General features: G+C 37.5%; 1 protein-coding gene across 3 annotated transcripts in view; it reads right to left on the bottom strand.

Annotated features, from left to right (window-relative positions):
• LOC150108870 (sphingomyelin phosphodiesterase 4) overlaps positions 1-19019 on the bottom strand; it is a 295822-nt gene extending 276803 nt beyond the window's left edge. For 2 of the 3 annotated variants that reach the window (XM_090403908.1, XM_090403915.1), the window contains exon 1: positions 18972-19019. In XM_090403908.1, coding sequence (XP_090260034.1) covers positions 18972-19016 — 45 coding nt within the window. In that variant the 5' untranslated portion in view covers positions 19017-19019. Of the gene's footprint in view, positions 1-18609; positions 18677-18971 lie in introns of those variants that run through there. The other variant, XM_090403923.1, reaches the window with a different exon arrangement.
• Positions 19020-21834: the final 2815 nt, after the last annotated feature.

The raw sequence follows: 21834 nt of genomic DNA, 5'->3' as shown, positions 1-21834 counted from the left end.
CCTTCAAAATCCTTAATAATGTTAAGTTTTGTTTCCAAAGTCAATGTTTTTCTTTTCTTGCTAGCTGTAGAAGAATCAGACTTGCTTCTTTTGGATGACATTATTTTTTGTGATAAAATTTTTATGAAGAACATAACATTAAACAATCACAAGGTTTGTAAACTATAAAAATCGTGTATGAATGGAGACCGCGCGAAACACGTCAGTGCTTGTTCACAGCATACGCGACACTGGCAAATGCAGCTGGGGCCGGAAAGATACGACTAGTGGCGAGGCATGAAGTGGGAAAGGAATGTGTACATACATGAAACCGCGTAACTCCGGATTTGCGTAAGTCGGGGTATGACTGTATATACAAAATCTACTCACACAAGCAAGATTCATTCACAAACTTTCCCACCACCACCCCTCTGAACAATATGACATTATTAAAGCTAACCAATAAAGCATATAATCTCTGTTCCAGTGGAAACTCCCTTCCAATCAAACTCAATCACTTATGAAACACCTTACTTTCCAATGGTTACAGCAATTATGGAATTAAAAAAAAAAAATAATCGGCTCCTCCTCCATTCCTTGGCCATCACAAAGATTTCTGAAATCTCATTACCATCCCCTACATCCGAAAAAATAGCCAGGTCTTTAAAAAAACTACAACCTCTACATAGCTTTTAAACCCCACTGGAAACTTGCTATACTTATCTATTCTACCAAAGATCAGCTGCAACCTCTCTCAGTGCCTGGAGTTTATAAAGTAATCCGTTCTTGCAAATTGGCATACTTAAGACAGACAGGAAGATCAGCGACTATGGTCAATCTGGATTATAGACCATGCAGACCAAATATTGGATACAACCCACAGGATCTCCTGGACGAAAACTACCATGCTCCACCATAGCATATTTAAAAACGAAAGACTGTTTTTAGAATCTGCATCGGCACTCAGAAATCACCTAGCTTAAATAAATACAGATGCATAACTACTTATTAAATTACTTAAGGAATTTACAATGTACAAATGATATAAATTAAAAACTAAACTTTTATCTATATTCCAATAGTTCCTGCCATTTTCACAGGAACTTAAAATAAAGACACGTGCATGCAGGCACTACACACAGTAACTGAGAATGAAGCAGGAAGCTGTTGTTTCTCCTAAAAGTCCTGATGGTGCCCCTAGTTGGCTATGTACATATTCTCGGCTGTTGGGCTGAAGGTCTTCTGATGCAAGTCTCCCAAATTTGGGGCAGTCTCATACAACCAAATTTGTTGAGGTTTTGCATGTTTCTTAGGGCTGAGGCTGATTCCATGAATAGCCTTTCAAATTTGAATTTACTACGGTGTATTACCATGGCTTTCTTCCACCGTATTCTGTGATGAGTATCCAGAGCATGGACTGCAAGACCAGAGTGGCTGTACTGGTGAAAACACATGTAGTCCTTGTGTTCTGAAATTCTGATATTCACTGTCCTGCCTGTTTGGCCAAAATAGGACAGCTTACAGCTGCAAGGGACCTGGTATACACCAGTTAGGTCTAAGGGAAGTGGTTCAAAGCCAGCATTACACTCCAACATACTGACATAATGGTCAGTTTGGACATCTACTCCTTATTCACAATGTCCCACTCAAAGAAATCTTAGAGCTAATCCAAGCTAAATTTCCTCCCGATATCTCAGTTCACTATGAAGTCAGGCTATTTTGTTTGGCATGGAAAATTCTACAAACAAATAGAGGAGACAGTCATGGGTTCACCACTCTCCCCACCCTTGACCAACTTTTTTATGGACTTTTGAAGAGAAAGCTTTAAACTCTGCCCTAAAGAAACCAACCATATGGCTTCGCTACGTTGATGATGTGTTCGCTATTTGGCCACAATGCTCTGATACACTCCTCTCCTTCTTAACACACACCTAAACAACCAACACCCCAGAATTAAGTTCACCCTGGAAAAGGAGAAAAATAACAGCCTCCCTTTCTTAGGGACACTAGTCACCCACCAGCCTGATGGAACCTTGGTTTTCTCAGTTTATAGAAAACCCACCAATACAGGCAGATACATTCACCAACAATCCCACCACCTCCCCTCACAACAATATGGGGTTATTAAGACACTACACAACAGGGCTAAACGTATCTGTTCAAATGACAATGCCCTACCCACGGAACTAAACCACATCCTCAGTTTCTCGGCCAATGGCTACCCCACACCCAAAAAAATCCAAAAAATATTTACACCAGTTAACCCCTCCCTTCACAACAAGGATTATTCTAAATCCATCACCATTCCCTACATCCGAGGCACCTTGGAAAAAATTACCAAAATCCCAAAAAAACATAACTTGACCTCTTGTTAGAGACCATATAAAAAATTGGCATCCCTTATCCACTCCACTAAAGACCAACCACCTCCCTTAAACCTACCTGGTGTATACCAGGTCCCATGCAGCTGTAAACTGTCCTACTTTGGCCAAACAGGCAGGACAGGAATATCAGAATTTCAGAACGCAAGGACTACATCCGTTTTCACCAGTACAGCTACTCTGGTCTTGCAGACCATGTCCTGGATACTCTCCACAGAATACGGTGGAAGAAAGCCACGGTAATACACCATAGTAAATTCAAATTTGAAAGGCTATTCATGGAATCAGCCTCACCCTAAGAAACATGCCAAACCTCAACAAATTTGGTTGCATGAGACTGCCCCAAATTTGGGAGACTTGCATCAGAAGACCTTCCCAATGGCCGAGAATACGTACATAACCTGCTAGGGAGGAACCATCAGAACTTTTAGGAGAAATAACAGCTTCCTGCTTCATCCTCAGTTACTCTGTGTAGTGCCTGCGTGCACGTCTTTATTTTAAGTTCCTGAAAATGGCAACGTGATGTTGCTGAAATATTGGAATATAGATTAAAATTTAATTTATATCATTTGTACGGTGTAAATTCCTTAAGTAATTTAATAAGCATGTATAACCAACGTCTAAGCCTTTCTACAGATGCATAAAACTTCCCAAAATTTGGGAAACGATTGCCAGAGATCCCACTTTACATCCTAGGCTGCCTACAACGCCTAAAGAGGGCACACCACCTAAATAATACTTTAAAGTCACCCACGTGTTTCATTTAGTATTGTATGGTGTGTGTATGTGTATTAAAGTTATTTGTAATCCCTGAAGATGTCTCAGTGACAGAGACGACATATTGGAAGCATTAAAATTAGTTTTTAATCCTTTCTTTGTAAATATTCCATTAAATCTCAAACATGATGTCCTCCCAGCACTTAAGCCTTAACACATGGATTAAAATGTAAGAAAGAAAAGCATTGTAAAAGTAGGTATACAAAACTCATCAGAAAACTTGTAAGAATACAGGAAATAAACACCAAGGAAGGTGGCATAATATTTTGAAAGCTATTGAAACAAAATAGTCTGAAACAGAGGAAGAGTACAGTAAAAAGGAATCAGACGTAAGTGTCATGAAAACTGAAGATTAAGACATCCTAAGTGTCTGCGGTATTCTGAAATAATGTTAAATGAACAAGAAGTGAACGAACAGGAGTATAAAATATTCAAGAAGAATGCAATGAGGAATGCTCACCGGTATGCGAGGTAAGGAAAAAAAAAAAAAAAAATCTAAAAATTCAGGAAAGGCAGTTGGAATAGATGATATTCAAACAGAAATGTTCAAATATAGAGGTATAAAAATTTTACAGAGCCTCCATTGCTCAGTCAGTATAGACTGAGTCCTTTGATCAGAAAGACCTGAGTTCGATTCCCGTCTATGACACAAGGAACCTTTATCTGGTCTCTTTCGACTAAAGGAGAGTTAGCCAATCTCACAAGGAGACTGTTTTTTCACCTGGAAGCTTGGGTTTTTCATTCCTCAGAACAGGCAAAGCAGCCCTGTGCACACACATGGATCTACAGTCATAAATACTTACCCTTGGGAGGATGCAGCAGAAAAGTGACGAGCTGGCTGCATTAATTCATTCAAACTCTTCTTCATTAGGAGACTTGACCCATCCTAAGGAATGGATGAGAAGGAAGGAAAAATTTTACAGTGACTGAATTACATAATTCAGAAGACTAATCGGAACATAGAATTTCCTAAAATTGAAGTAGAGATCTCATAGCACCCATCTATAGAAAGGAAAACAGGACTGAATGAGAATTACAGAAATTTCTCTATGTGAAATCAAAACCTGAACAAGTTGGGTTTAGGACAAATAGAGGGCATCAGGATCAGATTTCCACTTTAAGACAAGTAGTTGAGAAAGCAAGAGGATAATGTTACAACAATCTGTATTTAAATTTTGTAGACCTGGAAAAGGCATATGACAAGATATAAGACAAAAGTTGTTTTAAATGTTACAATTATACGGTGAAGTGAGGCAGTATATTGAACAATATATAGTCTATATTTGAGATGCAAGCCAGTAGTTAGAAGTAAAGAATGTACAAGAAAATAATCTGATGTCAAATCATGCGAGACAAGGGCACACACACACATCATCTCCACTGTTATTCATCATCTACATGGATCACATTACAAAGAAAAGTAGCATTAGCAATCACCAATCCACATTTAAAGACCAGATAACATTTCTTAAATCCAGTCTAAGTCTGAAGGAGTCCTTAACTAAACTAAATAATTGCCATAACAAATTGTTATGAAAATCAGTATTGCCAATAAACAGACAAATATTTTTATTGGCAATATTGAAACTAGATAAGAACACTGAAAACATTAGCTGCATCCTGAATGGAGAACTTATAAAGTAAAGTAATTCAGCTATTTAGGCAGATTTTAGTGAAAAAGAGCAAATTAAATATGAAAACAACATAATAAGCAAAGCTAGTTTAGTGAGGAGTCGTCTGAAAAAAGAGAGGTCAGTTAAAGGTCACTTATAGAAGAGTTGAATATAAAACAAAGAGGTAATGTGTCGCAAGCTGTTAAAAAAAAAAAAAAAAAGTATCAGTAGTAAGGTGTTTATTTCATTGTCAATACAGTGGCACCTTGAGATACCAGTTTAATTCATTCCATGACCGAGCTCATAAATCAAAATGCTCTTATCTCAAATCAATTTTCCCCATTGAAATTAATTAAAACGAGATTAATTCGTACCAGTCCCTAAAAAGCCACTCCAATTTTTTTATAATGTATTTATAATGAACAAATATTGTATACAAACAAAATAAAACCAAATACTGTACATACATACATGTAAACGAGAATCTAAAGAAATAAACAGATGTTGGCAGAGCAGATTATCGTATGGTATTAATTTTTTCTTTCACTTCACTTTTGCTTAACTTAATTCTCTTCTTCACTATTTTTTTATTTTTGCCACGCTTTCGGCACTTTCATCCGCAGGGCATTTCAATAGAAACCTGTCCAAGGAGCTTTGTTTCTTCCTCCCTTTTAGAAAGTTTCTGAAATGAGTTAGGCAAGTGACATTAAATAGCACCACTGCACGACCAGTTGCAACTTTTTCAGGGTGTTTATTTTCAATAAAGTCCGAAACTTTATTCCCATATTGCCAACACTTTATCTCACTTGAAGAGATCTCTGCCTCTACAGTTGTACCAATCTCCTGCAGAACCTCTGTATGTTGCTGAATGTGTAGTTCCATCAACTCCTCCGTCGTCAGTTCCTCAGAATGTGAGGCGACAAGGTCTTCGATGTCTCCCTCATCCACCTCCAGGCTCATGGACTTTCCGAGGGACACAATCTCCTCCAGCACTTCCTGTTCAGGTCTAAATCCTTCAGTCCCTTTCAGCCACGGCCTCAGCTTTTTCATTGCAGAGGTCACGGTCCTTTTAGTAACACCCTGCCAGGCCATATCAATAATTTTGAGGCATATGACAATGTTGTAGTGGTCCTTCCAGAACTCTCGAAGGGTGAGGTTTGTGCTCTCCGTAAGCTCAAAGCAGCATCAGAACATGTGTTTAGTAAAACGTTTCTTGAAATTGGAGATCACCTGTTGGTCCATGGGCTGTAGGATAGGGGTGGTGTTGGGTGGAAAGTAGAGAACCTTCATAAAGCTGAACTCCTCCAGGATGTAGTCGTCAAGGTTTGGTGGATGGGCAGGAGCATTGTCAAGGACAAGAAAGGCTTGCAGGGGTAAGGCATTGACCTCAAGGCATTCCTTAACAGCAGGACCAAGGACCAAGTTAACCCACTGTACAAAAAATTACCTGGTGACCAATGCCTTTGGGTGTGCCCTCCACATAACCTGCAGTTTTTCTTTTAAAAAAATTCCTGAATAAACAAATCTCTTATACTTCTCCGTCAACTACCCCCTTATCCACTTCATCAATTTATATCCATTCCCATGTGATGTAAATTACTGATTAGAATTCATGTGGTATCCTGTCAAAAGCCTTTGCAAAGTCCAGCACTATTACCGAAAAACCGTTACCTTTATCCAACTCAGCTGTCACTATATTATAAAACATGAGCAAGTTATTTGAAATATTCTTGAAATACTGCACAAGAAAAACTGCAGAAGGCAAGCTTGGAAAAGAACAAGCTGGATTCAGGCCAAACAGGTTGTCATGATCAGATTTTCACTTTAAGAAAAATAGTTGAGAAATCATGGGAATAACAAGGATCTGTATTTAAGTTTCTTAGACCTGGAAAAGGTGGCAAGAAAAAAGCTGTTCAAAATACTAGTTATATAGCATAAATGGGACATTATAACAAACAATACTTATTTGAACTGAAGTCAGTAGTTAGAATTGAAAGAAGTACAGGAAGATAGCCTGGTGTAAATCGGGTACACAATATCTCCACGTCAGTATAAGATGTTATTCATCACCTTATACTGATGATGAATAATACACTATGAAGAAAAGTGGTATTAAATCTGATATCAAAATTGGAGATGTTAATCTCAGCTCTGTATTTTAGAGATGTCATACTTCTAAATAAATTCAGTACAAGTCTGCACCATTCCTTGACTAAATTGAATGACTGCTGTAATAAATTTCATATGAAAATCAACAATAAAAAGGCAATGAAAACAAGCAGAATCGCTGAAAACATCAACCACATCCTGAAAGAGAATGTATACACAAAAGATTTTAGCTATTTTTGCACAATTTTTAGTGAAGATAGCAAATTAAATATGGAAATGGACAATTTCCAATAGGCAACTTAGAACAAAATAAAGCTGGTATGGTAAGAAGTAAACTGAATAAATTTACATGGAATAAGAATTAGTCAAAACAAAACTAGCTGTACACAGTACAGTGTTCTGTTTTAACTTATGGATCTGAGAGTTAGATAAGAAACAAAATACTTGATCAAAGACAATAGACAGAGGTCAGAAGGATTAGGAGAGTGAACAGATGGCATCAATGACAGCAATAAATTAAAAATTAGGAACTGACATTGCTAGCATTCAAGAATGTGTTAGCAGAACTAATCTTATAAGAAGTTAGTAATGATGTAACTTTTTCATGTAGTACTATCATAATATCCTATACACTCTGAGGATACATGTCAGGAATTTGATGCCTAGGAAGTGGAAAGAGGACAAAACAGCTCTGCTGTATAAAGGAGGCTCACAGACAGCCAATTATAAGCTAATCAGGAGTGGCAATTGCAGTACTTGGGATGTTGATAATTGGCAAAAGTTTAAGTTAGATAAAGGAAATGACAAAACTTTGCAAAGGCAATGGGCAGGATACCATACAGAATTGTTATATAAACTGTTTCAGATGGAAAATGGATGATGCAGGTGATTTGGGCAGGGGGGTAACTAACGGATAGACATCAAATAGTAGTATATGGGAAAACAGAATCCAGGAAACAGCAGGCGACAGTGTTACTGTGGGGCTTGGTACTTGGTCTGCTGCTGTTTATCTTGTACATGAAATATACGAAATGATTAAGGGGAAATATTTGTCAGCCAATAATAGAAAATAGAATGACAATTAATTAAGATGTAGAGATCCTGCAAGATGAATGGTAGCATTGGGTATGGATGGGATAAAAACTGCCACTTTGAAATGAAGAGATCACAAGCTATATACTACACTGTATGACATAATCATTCACCACAGGAAAATGAGGAGGCAGGGGATTTAGGCATGATAATGGACAGGAGTTAGAGTTTAAAGGACACATGAAAGGTGGTTAAAATAGTACATCGGTATTACATGGATGCTGAGGAACACACTGAGAAGCAGGGATAATTATCATTCCCTTTTATGGTTTATAAAGATACATATTGACTATAGCAGGCACATTTACATGGATTCCTTTAGGGTTAAAAAGTGATGGAGAGGATTCGCAGTCTCATGAGGACAGACTGAAGGTCTCAGGGTACTATGACTCATCAACATGTGTGTCGTCTTGATCCAGGAGGTTGACTTCCATGATGTTGAAAGGTTATTTTTCACTTGGTTAAACTATAATAAATTTAGTTTAATCCTAATCCCATAATGCAAAACACATTTACATATCCGCAACGAGATGTGTTTTGCATTATGGGAGATACTGAGATAGGAGTGATATTAGCTTGCTCCACCTCTGCAACGAGTTTCCTGGTGTTGTACCACCTTACCCCAGTCCTGAAGATACTTTCAAGCGCAAACTTTGTTTGCTCACACTTGGATAAAGGATTAAATTAAATTTATTATTAATGATTTCCATGATGTGACTCATGGTTGACTACAGGCCTAAGGATAATGTGGTGAGAACCCTATCCCTTCCACATTGTTGTAGGTATTTAAGGCTGTGTGTGTTCCACAGGACTGGTTTGCCTGTTCTGAAGGACAAAAAACCAGACTTTGCATGGATACCTTTAGGATTAGAAAGTGATGGAGAGGATTCGCAGTCTCATGAGCACAGGTTGAAGGTCTCAGGAGTTACTAAGACTCATCATGTGTGTTGTCTCCATCCAGGAGGTTGACTACCATGATGCGACTCATGGTTGACTATGGGCATAAGGATAATGTGGCGGGGGATTTAGGCGTGATAATGGACAGAAGTTATTATTATTATTATTCAGGCCTCCATGGAGTCAGAAGGCTCATCGTGGGAGGTCCTTCCTAAGAACATAAAGTCTGTCAAGACTCATCTAGGGGAGGTCCCCCGCCCTAAGAAACAAAGTCTATCATACCACTCCTTAAACTCACTGACCGTTCTCGTTCTCACCACTCCATCAGGCAATGCATTCCACGGTTCAACCACCCTCCACGCAAGGAAACCACTCCTCACCCTCTTGCTCAGTTTCCTTTCGTAAATTCCAGGGATGGCCTCTTGTCATCACTCCTTCCCGCTGTTCAACCAAGCGAAAGAACTCCCCAGTGTCAACCCTGTAACCACCTCTCAATAGTTTAAAAGTCTCAATCGTATCACCTCTCCTCCTTCTATCCATCAAACTCTGCAGTCCACATTCTCTCAGCCGATCCTCATAACTATGAGGATCGGCTGAGGGAAAGACTAATCCAACGGAATGATAACCCTCTTATCTCTGCAGGTCAGTGTCCTTCTCATAATTGCAGTAATCCTCTGTGTTACCTTCACCACCTTTGCAATATGTCCTCTAAACTTCAGGTTTCTATCAATCATCAACCCCAGATCTCTTGTCTCCCCTACTTCCTCCAAGTTTAAAGAACACATTGAAAGGTGGTTAAAATAGCACATCTGATTACATGGATGCTGAGGAACACACTGAGAAGCAGGAATAATCATCATCATTCCCTTTTATGCTTTATAAAGCCACATATTGATTACAACAGGCACTGTGAATCTGGTTGCATGGATTCCTTTAGGAGAGCAAAAAAAGGGGGCATAATAGAAACATAAGTTAAATTAAAGATACCAAGAAATTATATACTTGGTTTAATCCATTATCCAAGTGTAAGAAAACAAAGTTCGTGTCTGAATCCCATCTCTGGCTCCCACTGATTACCTCAATAAAGGTCTAAATCGGTCTGAGTAGTGACCCTTCCCATAATGCATAGCATTATACATGTCTGCAAGGAGATGTACTTTGCATTATGGGATACTAAGGCAAGTGATGTAAAGTCATGCCACCTTTGCCACGAGTTGTCCCAGTCCTAAAAGATACTTCAGGCACAAACTTTGTTTGCCTAACTTGGATAATGGATTAAACAAAGTATATAATTTCTTGGTATCTTTAATTTATAATATAACCAAGTGAAAAACTTTCAACAGAAATATTATTAAAAAAGGTATTTTTATAGATCAACACTGAAGATTTTTTCAATACATGGCAAGAAGGAAGAGAATGAGGGATTGCCCCTGGAAATTGTATAAGGGCATGGTTGACAAGGGTTAGATATAAAATTGATCAAAGACTACAGAAACATCAGGACCGTTAGAAAATTGGAGGGGGGGGGAGGCATGAATAAGTGGCAACATTGGAAAAAATCATTACAAATGAAGATTAGAGATGAACTTCGCAAATTTAGCATTTAAGAATTGACAAGTAAAGCTAATGTGATTTGGTTTGATCACATGAACAGAATTTTCAGCAAAACAGTTCTTTGATGTTAGGATGGCAGGAACAAGAACCAGAAGATGTCCAAGATCTAGGTGGATCGATCAGCAGTGCCTTAGATGAATATAATGTTAGATATGGCAATAACAGAGATCTTTTCTTTCACTGTTACAAGATCAACATTCATTAAAGAAAAATGTTATGAAAATAATTACTATAGTGGTGTAAAATGTAACTCAAAATAACTAGCTGACATTTCAACCTTTACATTAAGGATATCATCAGAAATACATACACATAGGAACACAAGCTACATAATCATTCACCACAGTGGATTAAAACATTACTGCTTTGGTTAACATTCGACTCTAGTCTGACCTCTAGACAGAAGAAAAAATAAATACAATTTGATTATACGAGATGTGGCTATTAAATAATGAGACTGGTTGCAAAAATGTGGTTTACTATTACAATTGTACAACTTAATTGTTATCCCCTACAACATTCTCCCCTCTATCTATACACCATTGCATACGAATTTTCCATTGTTGGAAGCAGTGCTGCAAGTCATCATGTGTTATCTGCTTAGTAGTGCCGTTTTCTCCTTTACCTCATCCACTGAGTGAAAATGGGTGCCCTTCAATACGGAAATGGTTGAATGGATACCAGAGGGTCAGACAGATAATCAACATTATTATCTCAAGTTTCTAGCAAAAACTGAGAGAATGAGTGAGGAAGAAGAGACTTGATCTGTGGATGAACAATGCTTGGATTCTCCATCAGGCGAATGCTCCAGCCCACAGTGCTGGAGCATTCGCCAGATAAGCATTCTTATCAGCCAGATACCGTCTGTAAAGCATATCTGGCTGATAAGATGATCCCAGTGTTGGACTATCCACCTTACTCGCTAGACTTGGCTCCATGTGACTTATACCTTTTTCCCAAGTTGAAATCTGCATTGAAGGACATCCATTTTCAGTCATTGGTAAAGGAGAAAACGGCAGTGCTACTGAAGCAGATAACACCTGATGACTTGCAGCACTGATTCCAACAATGGAAAATTCGTATGCAACAGTGCATAGATAGAGGAGAATGTTGAAGGCGATAACAATTAAGATGTACAATTGTAATAATAAACCACGTTTTTGCAACCAGTCTCATTATTTAACAGTCAGACCTCATTTGTGGAACTACAGTAATGGCTACTGGCTAATGCTTATTTTTCTAGTCTTGTTATTTTTTGTCCTTTTTTTTTTTTTTTTTTTTTTAAATTCTAAAGAACACCATTGGCCTATAGTTCTCTTTTTGCTGGTTTCTATATCCAATATTTGGTTATTTTATGCTTGGCCTTTAGGAATTGTGGAAGTGTCTATAGCCTGATTTTTTAATAATCCTTGTCACCAAAAGTTAGATCTGTTGCAGATAGTTCATCCACATACCTCACTCTTAGACCTTGGATGGATGGCCTATTTGCAACATCTTGAATACCATCTAGTGATAAGGATTATATAAAGAACATGACTGAAGAACCCCAAAAGCCAAGCACAAAGTAACTACATAATAGATGCAAAAGCTAGCAAAAAAACAATACTACAAGCGTGTTCCTCAGACAATTTAAAAAAAATAAATAAATAAAAAAAACCTTGGGCAAAATGGTTACTGATGTAGTTCCATATATATACAAGATATTTATTTACTGGGGTTTTTTGTTCCCTCCCCCCCCCCCCATCTTTCTCTCTCGCAAGACAGTCAGGCTAAGGCTGTATTCCTGATGATGACTTTCATATATGAAGGTCAAAACATTTGGTGGCTATGTTTTAACTCAAAGTTACTGCTCCCACATGGTTTCAATGAAAATAAATGATTTAAAAGGGAAATATTCAGGTGTCTACCAATAATGCAAAATTGTTTCCATGTTTTTTTTATATAATATGAATATCTGACAAATAAGATTAAGCTGGAAGAAAATTATTGACAGGAAACTAGTAATCATGTAGTATTACACAATCTTACAAATTGCAATAACATGTAAGATCTGGCATGTTTCTCTTTTCTGTTGCTAGTCCTCTCCCCTAGCATGTGACATGCTACTTCGGTTCCAGTGCCTACTAACCAATTACCTGTCAGGAAGTTTTTTCCCCACTTGGTTAGATTATAATAAATTTAGTTTATTATAAACAAACAAAGTTTGCACCTGAAGTATCTTCAGGACTGAGGCAACTCATGGTAAAGGTGGACTAAGCTCATCACTTGTCTTAGTATCACACCACCTCAGGTGTGTGTGAGAGAGAGAGAGGAAGAATTCAAGGGTAAACTGGAAGCACATACAGTCCAGGTTTCCCACAGCAACCGGTGAGTAAATAGAATAAACCTCCTCCGTAGTGCAACCGGAAGAATTATGATAACATTGCATCCTTGAGTTGGAAAATACCCAAGTTCAATTCTTGTTGTAACAAGAGAAATCTTTATGCGAGCTTTTTTCATTGAAGGTGAGTTAGCTAATTCATATGGCAGTAGCAGGTTTTTTCCCTCCTGGAAACTCAGGTTTTTCATCCCACATACAAGCAAATTTGGCAAAAGGAAACATGCAATTTACAGACAAAGAAAAAAAAAATAGTGGTGGTGGGAAGTAGATGCCATTGTAGAGAGATGATGGTAAGCATTTAGTGAAGATAGGGAGTTGTGTTGTAAAGTAGAGTGCCCTGCCTCAATGAGTCCTTGAAGGTATCACATAATATGACTTGTATAATAAGTTTAGTTTAATCCTTTATCCAAGTGTGAGCAAACAAAGTTTGCATCTGAAAGTATCTTCAGGACTGGGGTAAGGTAGTGCCAACACCAGGCAACTCATTGCAAAAGGTGGAGAAAGCTAACATTACTTCTATCTCATTATCCCCAATAATGCAAAGCACATCTCCTTGCAGATATGTGTAATGCTATGCATTAAGGCAAGGGCCACTACCCATACCGGTTTTGACCTTTATTGAGGTCTCGTCAGTGGGAGCCACCTTTGCAATGAGTTACCTGGTGTTGCACTACCCTACCCCAGTCCTGAAGATACTTTCAGGCGCAAACTTTGTTTGCTCACACTTGGATAAAGGATTAAACTAAGCTTATTATAGTCTAACCAAGTGAAAAATAAACTCTCAACATCTTTCTCTGAATCCAGAGTAATTTAATAATAAGGTTGCACACCCTTTGGCATCTCCTATAGGTTAGGATGACCTCTCAATGCTTCTACCTTTGTATCTCCACTACTGGGCCTGGCTCCCACTGACGAGACCTTAATAAAGGTCAAAACTGGTATGGGTAGTGGCCCTTGCCTTAATGCATAGCATTACACATATCCGCAAGGAGATGTGCTTTGCATTATGGGAGATACTGAGATAGGAGTAATGAGAGCTTTCTCCACCTTTGCAACGAGTTTCCTGGTGTTGCACTACCTTACCCCAGTCCTGAAGATACTTTCAGGTGCACTCTTTGTTTGCTCACACTTGGATAAAGGATTAAACTAAACTTATTATAGTCTAACCAAGTGAAAAATAAACTCTCAACATGACTTGTATAAGTCGCCTCCCTGCACTTGTCAAGTTCCTCATTCCTGCGAGTTGCCAATGTATAATAAGGTAGATTACTCAATACAGTTGCTAACAATGAAGCTAATTTCCAACAATTCTATTCAGAATTGGGAGCAAAAATTATAATGGATTCACTCTTCTTCATTTATGAATTCCAGTTATGATTAAACAACTCAAATTGATTTAAATTTCTGAACAAAATTTTGAACATGTTAATTGTGCATTAAACTGAACTAGCCACTTTGCATATGGGAAGAAATGTGTACACTGAGTTTTTGATTCCCCTGTCCCTTATTTTTTTCTATGGACAGCACTCCTGTTTTGGCTCTTGTAGATAAACTTATATGTTGTGATACATAACTGTCAATTTTTAGGAAAAGACAACGTATACTGTTATATTAATAAAAAAACTTTAATTAATACTTCTTATATTATGGTAATGTTACATTACCATCTTCAGGGAACAAAATTAATGATATGCACACGCAGGCACTAACACTGTCCTAGAGTCCTAAAAGGTGCCACCTAGTGGGCTAAATTGGGTAGTAGTCTTGGGGTGTTAGGCTCATGCTCTGAGAATGCAAGCTTCCCATATTTAGGGTAGTCTCAGATGCATGCATCCCAATGTATTGAGGTTTGGGGTTTTTTTTTTTTTTTTTTTTTTTTTTAGAGCTGAGGCTGATTCCAGGAATAATCTCTCATATTTATACTTGCTGCAGTGCAGTAAGATAGCTTTCTTCCAGCATATTTTGTGGCAAATCAGAACATTCCATAGGCTCCTTAAGAAGGTTACTTCTTGGGCTGTGGAAGTGGCTAACAAACTAAAACCTTTTAGCTCTAGACCCCCCCCCCAGAATATATGGACTTCCAAAAAACCCATAAACAGAATGTGCCATTACGTCCCATTGTGGATAGCATTGATTCCCCCCACACACACAAATTAGCTGAACATTTAGCCAGAGTGCTCACACAATATACCAGCAACACACCTTCACACATAAAAAATTCAGCCTACTTTAAAGCCAGTATAGAAAATCTCTCACTCCAACACACTGACATAATGGTCAGTTTTGATGTCTCCTCCTTATTCACAATGTCCCGCTAAAAGATACTTTGGACCTCATCCAAGCCAAATTTCCTCCCAATATCCCAGCCCTATTTCAGTTTACCATGAACTCAGGAAATTTCATTTGGTAGGGAAAATTCTATAAACAAATAGAAGGGACAGCTATGGGTTCTCCACTCTCTCTCCACCTCTTTATGGAGGCCTATGAAGAAAAAGCTTTAAACTCGGCTCCACTTAAACCTACTGTTTGGCTGCACTATGTAGATGATGTGTTCGCTATTTGGCCACATGGCTTGGACACTCTCCACAACGTCTTATCAAAACTTAAACAATCAACACCCCAGGATCCAGTTTACCTTGGAAAAAGAAAACAGTAACAATCTCCTTTTCCTAGACACTCTGATTACATGCCAACCTGATAGATCCCTGGCTTTCTCTGTTTACAAAAAAGCTACACATACAGGTAGATAAATTCACCAGAAATCTCCCCCCCCCTCTCCCAACAATATGGGATTATAAAACCCTATATAACAAGGCAAAATTAATCAGTTCAGATAACAATGCCCTTACCACTGAATGTAACCATATTCTTAACACATTTGTAGTCAATGGCTACAACCCCCATAAAATCCTAAAAATATTAAAACCAATTAACTTCAACCCCCCCTCCCACCTTCATAACAGGGACTACTCTAAATTTTCACCATTCCTTATATTCAGGATACTTCCAAAAAGCTAACAAAAATCCTAAAAAAAAATATATGACTTGACAACTTGTTATAAACCATATAAAAAATTGGCATCTCTTATCAGCTCCCCCAAGGACCAGTCACTTCTCTTAGACATACCTAGAGTATGCCAGATCCCTTGTAGTTGCAAACTGTCTTACTATAGACAATGAAGCAGGACAGTTAATATCAGGATATCCAAACATAAGGATTATGTCCGTTTTCACCAATACAGCCACTCAGGACTTGCTGACATGATTTGGACACCAGCCACAAAATACGCTGGAAGAAAGCTACCTTACTGCACAGCAGCAAGCATAAATATGAGAGATTATTCTTGGAATCCGCCTCAGCTCTAAAAAAAACTCCCCAAACCTCAACAAATTTGGAAACTTGCATTCTTAAAACATCAGCCAAGACTACCACCCACTTTAGCCCACTAGGTGGCACTGTTTAGGACTGACTTAAGTTGTCTTTAGCCATAGTTGTTCAGTGTTAGTGCCTGCGTGCACATATCATTAATTTTATGTTCCCTGAAGATGGTAATGTAACATTACCGAAATATAGGAAGTATTAATTAAAGTTTTTTAATTAATATAACAGTATACATTGTCTTTACCTCAAAATTTATAGTTATAGTCCTGTTTTGGCTATCTTTGACTATCTCATTATCAAATATCAACTTAGCACATACCTACTGTTAAATTCATTAAAAATATGGGGAGATATTGAAACATGAAGACAAGGTGATGAAAACTACACCAGTTGTGTTACAATGCATAGCATGAAAGGAAAGCACCAAAAGAATGGACAAGATTGATTCTAACACAGATTCACAACAAAAGAAGCAAAAATGGACTGCAAAAACTACAGAACAATTCTTTAACAAATCGTGTGAGAAAAGTACTTATGATATTAAACAGGAAGGTTGAAACTAATTAAAGAAAATTTAGAAGTTAAACCATCAATATTCAGAACAGGCAGAAGTACTGTTCGTCAAATATTAACGTTAAGAACTGTGGAGAAAGCTCCATCTAAAAAAATATCCATATCTGCTTTGATGATTTTCAGAAAGCATTCAACAGTATAGATAAGAAGCGGCATGGTACTCTAATCTTAATGTAATGGAAAGGAACCTGATATTTACTGCAGAATATCAAACAATTATGCAGAGGCTGTGTGACAAATGTTGAAGAAACAGGAAGACTGTTCCAGGACAACAAGAGGCATGAGACAATACCCTAAGCTTTTTTATGATGCTGTTGGAAAGAACAATGGAGGTCAAAGAAGAATATAAAATGAATGAAGTACAAGTTCAAGGTACAATCATCAATAATTTACAATTTACAAATGAAAGTCATTATTGAAGAAGATGTAGAAATAGAAAGAACAGTGCTGAGACGTTAAGTGAAGAAAGAAGGAGATATGAATATCCCATAAAAAAAAAAAAAAACTAAAACAATGATATTTGGAGAGAAGAGGATGAAAAGACAAATAAAGGTCAAAGGAAAAATAAATCAGCAAGCCTTGCCATAAAGCTAAGACTGTTGGAAGCATGCATCTTCACAAGCATGCTATGGTTCTGTCAGATCCCAAGATGAATATTGGCATTTGAAAGAACACATTATAGAAAGATTTTATGAAGTGAATGGATGCAAAAAGGTAACAAATGAACTATAGAGAAAAGTACAAATATAATCTACTGCAGAAACTAATTTGAAGGAAATATGGGCATTTAGGACATATCTGCATGATGGATAAGAGCAGAAAGATCAAAAACTTGATGTTTGTTAGAATAGATGTACAACAGAAGAGATGCCCATGACAAAAATATGTAGATGATGTGAAGAAGTAGTGTGGAGAGAGAGTATGCAGGATCTGAATCAGCTGAACAAAGGGGAATGGCAAAGGATGCTAAAATCTGCATTAGATGCAAGAGCACTGGTGATGAATGTTGATAAACATGCATACTTTAAAAGTAACAAATGCTTAATGCCAACATGGTTGTTAAGAAGCACCTCCTAATTTTTGCACTTATCTAACCAGCACACATTCAAAAGATATGCTACTGGTACAAACATGGAAGTCTTCTTGAAAGGGAAAAAAAAATTCAAATAAAAAAGTGCAGCCTTCACATTATTATGTGACACCACCAGGGAGTCCAATGACTCATCGAGGGAGGGCACCTACTCTACAGCTGTCTCCACAAAACTGCAACTACACCAATGCCATCTACTGCCACCACCCACTGGTATTTCCAGAGACAATTGCAAACAACCATTCCCATGGCAGGATTCGAACCTGCACCCTTTTGGCTGGAAAGTGGATACGCTAACCTCTCGCCACCCAGGCCGGCGCACATTCATATTAATTCTAAGAAAAGCACTTATATCAAATGAGATTTTAAGTACATATGTGCATTTATTAAAAAGAAATTATTCTAAAAACCACAGATGCAACTCAATGAAAGAAAAAGCAGTATTGGGTTGATTCTGGGTTTAGAAGTACCGTTCCTTTAACCAAAACATAATGGGTGGGGGATAAATAAACAATGGCGGTAATGCTCAAAGTTTTGATATATCTTTGCTTACATCATACAGAGTAAAATATAGTCTAAATGCGAGTTGTAAGTCAGCAGTTAAAAAAGGAGGTAGTAAAATACGATGGTTTGATACTCTATCCAGAGTAAGCCAAGGATACACGCCTTCTATATTGTTATTCATCATCATATAGATCGTCTTATTCAGCACTAGATATTACCTTGATCAAATACGAATATGGTATGTGTATCTGTATTTCAACCTGAAAGTAAACACATGCTCATAGTGTTTCAGTTACTATGCAAGAAATTCTTCAAGTGACGAAGTTATATTTTCCGTATCCACCCTCAAATGAAGGAGCTCATTATCTTCAAAGGATTAGAAGAAAACTTTCCGCATTGGAGATTAATTGGAAACGCCAAACCTTCGGCCTTACACTCCTTTCGACTCATTGCGTGGTTTCACGGAATGGTATTTATGCTATCGCATTCCATCAATTTTTAAATATCAAGGTGAAATACTGCATTATTTCAATTATAATAAATATAAATAAAAAAAAAGAAGTTAATTGTAAACACTTACCGCAGGTGATTGAACTTGCGCCGGACTTCCAAAAGACGACGCCATGCTTCTAACTTTATTCTAAAACCCAAAATTTATACAACGTACTACCCACCTATCGGAACTCAAAATTTCCCGCGTTGCGGATCAATTTCGATTTAATAAATTATAATAATTTACACAATAAAGCAGTGTTTCGCACACTTCAGACATCCGCGTACCCTTTTTAAATTTTCATTATTACCAAGTGTCCCCTTATCAAAATAATAATAATAATAATAATAATAAATAAAATATATTTCGTTAAATGTCTATTTTATTTGAATTTAGATGTACATGTAAACAATATGATTTATTTTTAATAAAACAAACTTTATAAAGATACTATAAATTTTTCCTTGAAATAATTTATCATCAATGAGAGGAGTGAAATTGCTTATGGTGAGATAAAATTTCAGCAAAATTTGGCTCTATAGTTGTTAATTTCAATCTCAGATGCGGTTCGACATCTATAATGCGATTCCTCTTCTTCGTCTTAATATTTACAAGGGCCGAAAATCCAACTTCATACAGATATGAATTTGGAAATAGAAAAATGAACCTTAGAGCTAAAATTTTTTTAATACAGTAAATATATCTGCCAGGTATGCTAATTGACTGAGCCATTTCAATTATGTAAATGCTTTTTCAATTCAAACTTTTCATCAAGAATTGTAGTTTATTCCGAAGTTCAAATAAACGAGTAAGAACTTTTCCACGAGAAAGCCAACGAACATCGGTATGGAAAAGAAGTTGTGTATAGTTGCTTCCCATTTCTTTGCAAAGTTGAGAGAATAGTCTGGCGTTTAGAGGATGGCCTTTAATATAATGAATGATTTTTGCAGCTTCGTCAAGAACTTTTCTTAGGTCTGTAGACATCATATGTGTAGCCAAAGCCTCCCTGTGTATGCAGCAGTATGTCGACTTTGCATTTAATGTCGGTGGTGCAACAGATGGAATCCTTGAAACAAGCCCTTTTTTAGATCTGACCATGGATTTTGCTCTGTCCATGCTTATACCAACATAACTTTTCCAATCAAGCTTGTTTTGATGCATAAAGGTATTTATATTCTTGAATATTTCTTCTCCTGTTGTATTTTCTGGCAAGGATTGGCAATATAAAAGGTCGTCTTGAATTTTTTTGATTTTTTTCGTACCTACCGAACACTAGAAGATTTGAAAAATTTGTAATTGTTGTTATTGTTATTTGACACCTCCAGGGAGTCCAGAGACTCATCGAGGGAGAGCGTGCCAACAGCATCGAGCGATTGATCCCTTCCAACTACTAACCGCGCTCAAACTTGCTTAACTTTTTACGTGAGCCATTAGTAGCAGCGGCTCTACCAATCGACCAACCTTTGCTCGCAAATATGTCGGTGGATTCATCTACCTGCGACTCATAATAATGACTCTTACGTATATCAGATAATGTTTGCTTTATATTTTCAGCTATTTTAGTGATTCTTCAATGAACATTACTATTTGAAAGGCAAATCCGATCAAATTATCTTTTTGCATTATCTCCGATCATAATTGCTGTTATTATTTTTGCTGCAGGCTTGACCAAAGTTTCACCAATTGTTTCTGCTGCACACCACTTTTTGCTATTAATAGCGACACACGATATGAAGCTTCTAAAGCCTTCATATTTTCACTTCCTGACACGATCAACACCTCTTTTTGAAATTCTTTTAAATTTTTTAGTTTATTTTGAAAAAATTCGACAGGTTTGTGCTTGTATTCATTATGATTCAATTCAAAACGACGATTTAAATTACATGGTTTCATGCTTTCATTTTTTGAAGTTTCACCGCAAATTACACATAATGGAATAGGTTCCTCTTCATTTCCCGTCCATGAAAATCCACATTTCAAGTAATTTATATCGTACTTACGAAGTTTTCTCATCTTCTTCCTAGTTGGATCTTTAGAGATGTCAGATGACATACCCTTATCAATTTCACTTGATCCAGATACAATATCAACGTTTTCTTGTTGCTGACAGCTACTTGTACATATCTGCCATGTTCCTCTCTTTTGTGCATTTTAAAAATCCAGCCTTTAACCAATGATCCACACTTAAGAATTTGAAAGCTAAAAAAATTTTCGTATTTAACGAACAGTCCTTCAACAAATGGCTAGTGAAAGCAGAACTCGAAACAGACAGCACTGGTAGGCCAGTAGAGATAAAGCAGCTATGAAGACGTTCATAGGATTGATGCGGTGTTAACAAAAAATCGCGCTACTGAATAACAAAGGCAAGCCGACAGTTGAGTTGAAATGCTAATTCTCTTCAACCGATTTTCTCATATAATATCCGAAACACATTCACTATATATTTCTTAGTTTTAACACGTTCACTCAAACAACACCATATGTTGCCGGTGCAACATATGGTTTTGCTTGAGTCTACTATACAGCATTTTATGTGGGAGGGGACATGCGATTCATTAGTTAGTGCTGTTTTTATCCCAGTTCTGTAATTGCACTCTTTGTTGAGAAACATATTACACAGCCTGCAGATGTCTCTGTACTTATTCAGTTTATTTATTCGTATGGAATTTCCTCCGTTTTTTCTCCCCTGTTCCTATTGGGGCGAGTTGAGCCCCCCCCTCATGGGGATTAAGTATCCCCATGAGGGGGCTCAACCTCATGGGGCCAGTTCGCCTGCTTGTGTGGGATGAAAAATGCCAGATAAACTGGCGGAAAAACCCTACTGCCCGTCCCCAAGCCTGGCTAACTTGACTATTGCTGAGGAAGATCCTCAAATTCTTCACGTCTTCGACGGGAATCGAACCTGGGACACTCCTTCCCCAGTCATATGGTTGCGAAGCACACAGCCACT

The sequence above is a fragment of the Typopeltis vanoorti genome, chromosome 2, assembly GCF_054136105.1.
Source record: "Typopeltis vanoorti isolate ZY-2024b chromosome 2, IOZ_Tvanoo_1.0, whole genome shotgun sequence".
In the NCBI taxonomy this organism is placed as follows: Eukaryota; Metazoa; Arthropoda; class Arachnida; order Uropygi; family Thelyphonidae; genus Typopeltis; species Typopeltis vanoorti.
This window is presented reverse-complemented; position numbering and strand designations above follow the sequence as displayed.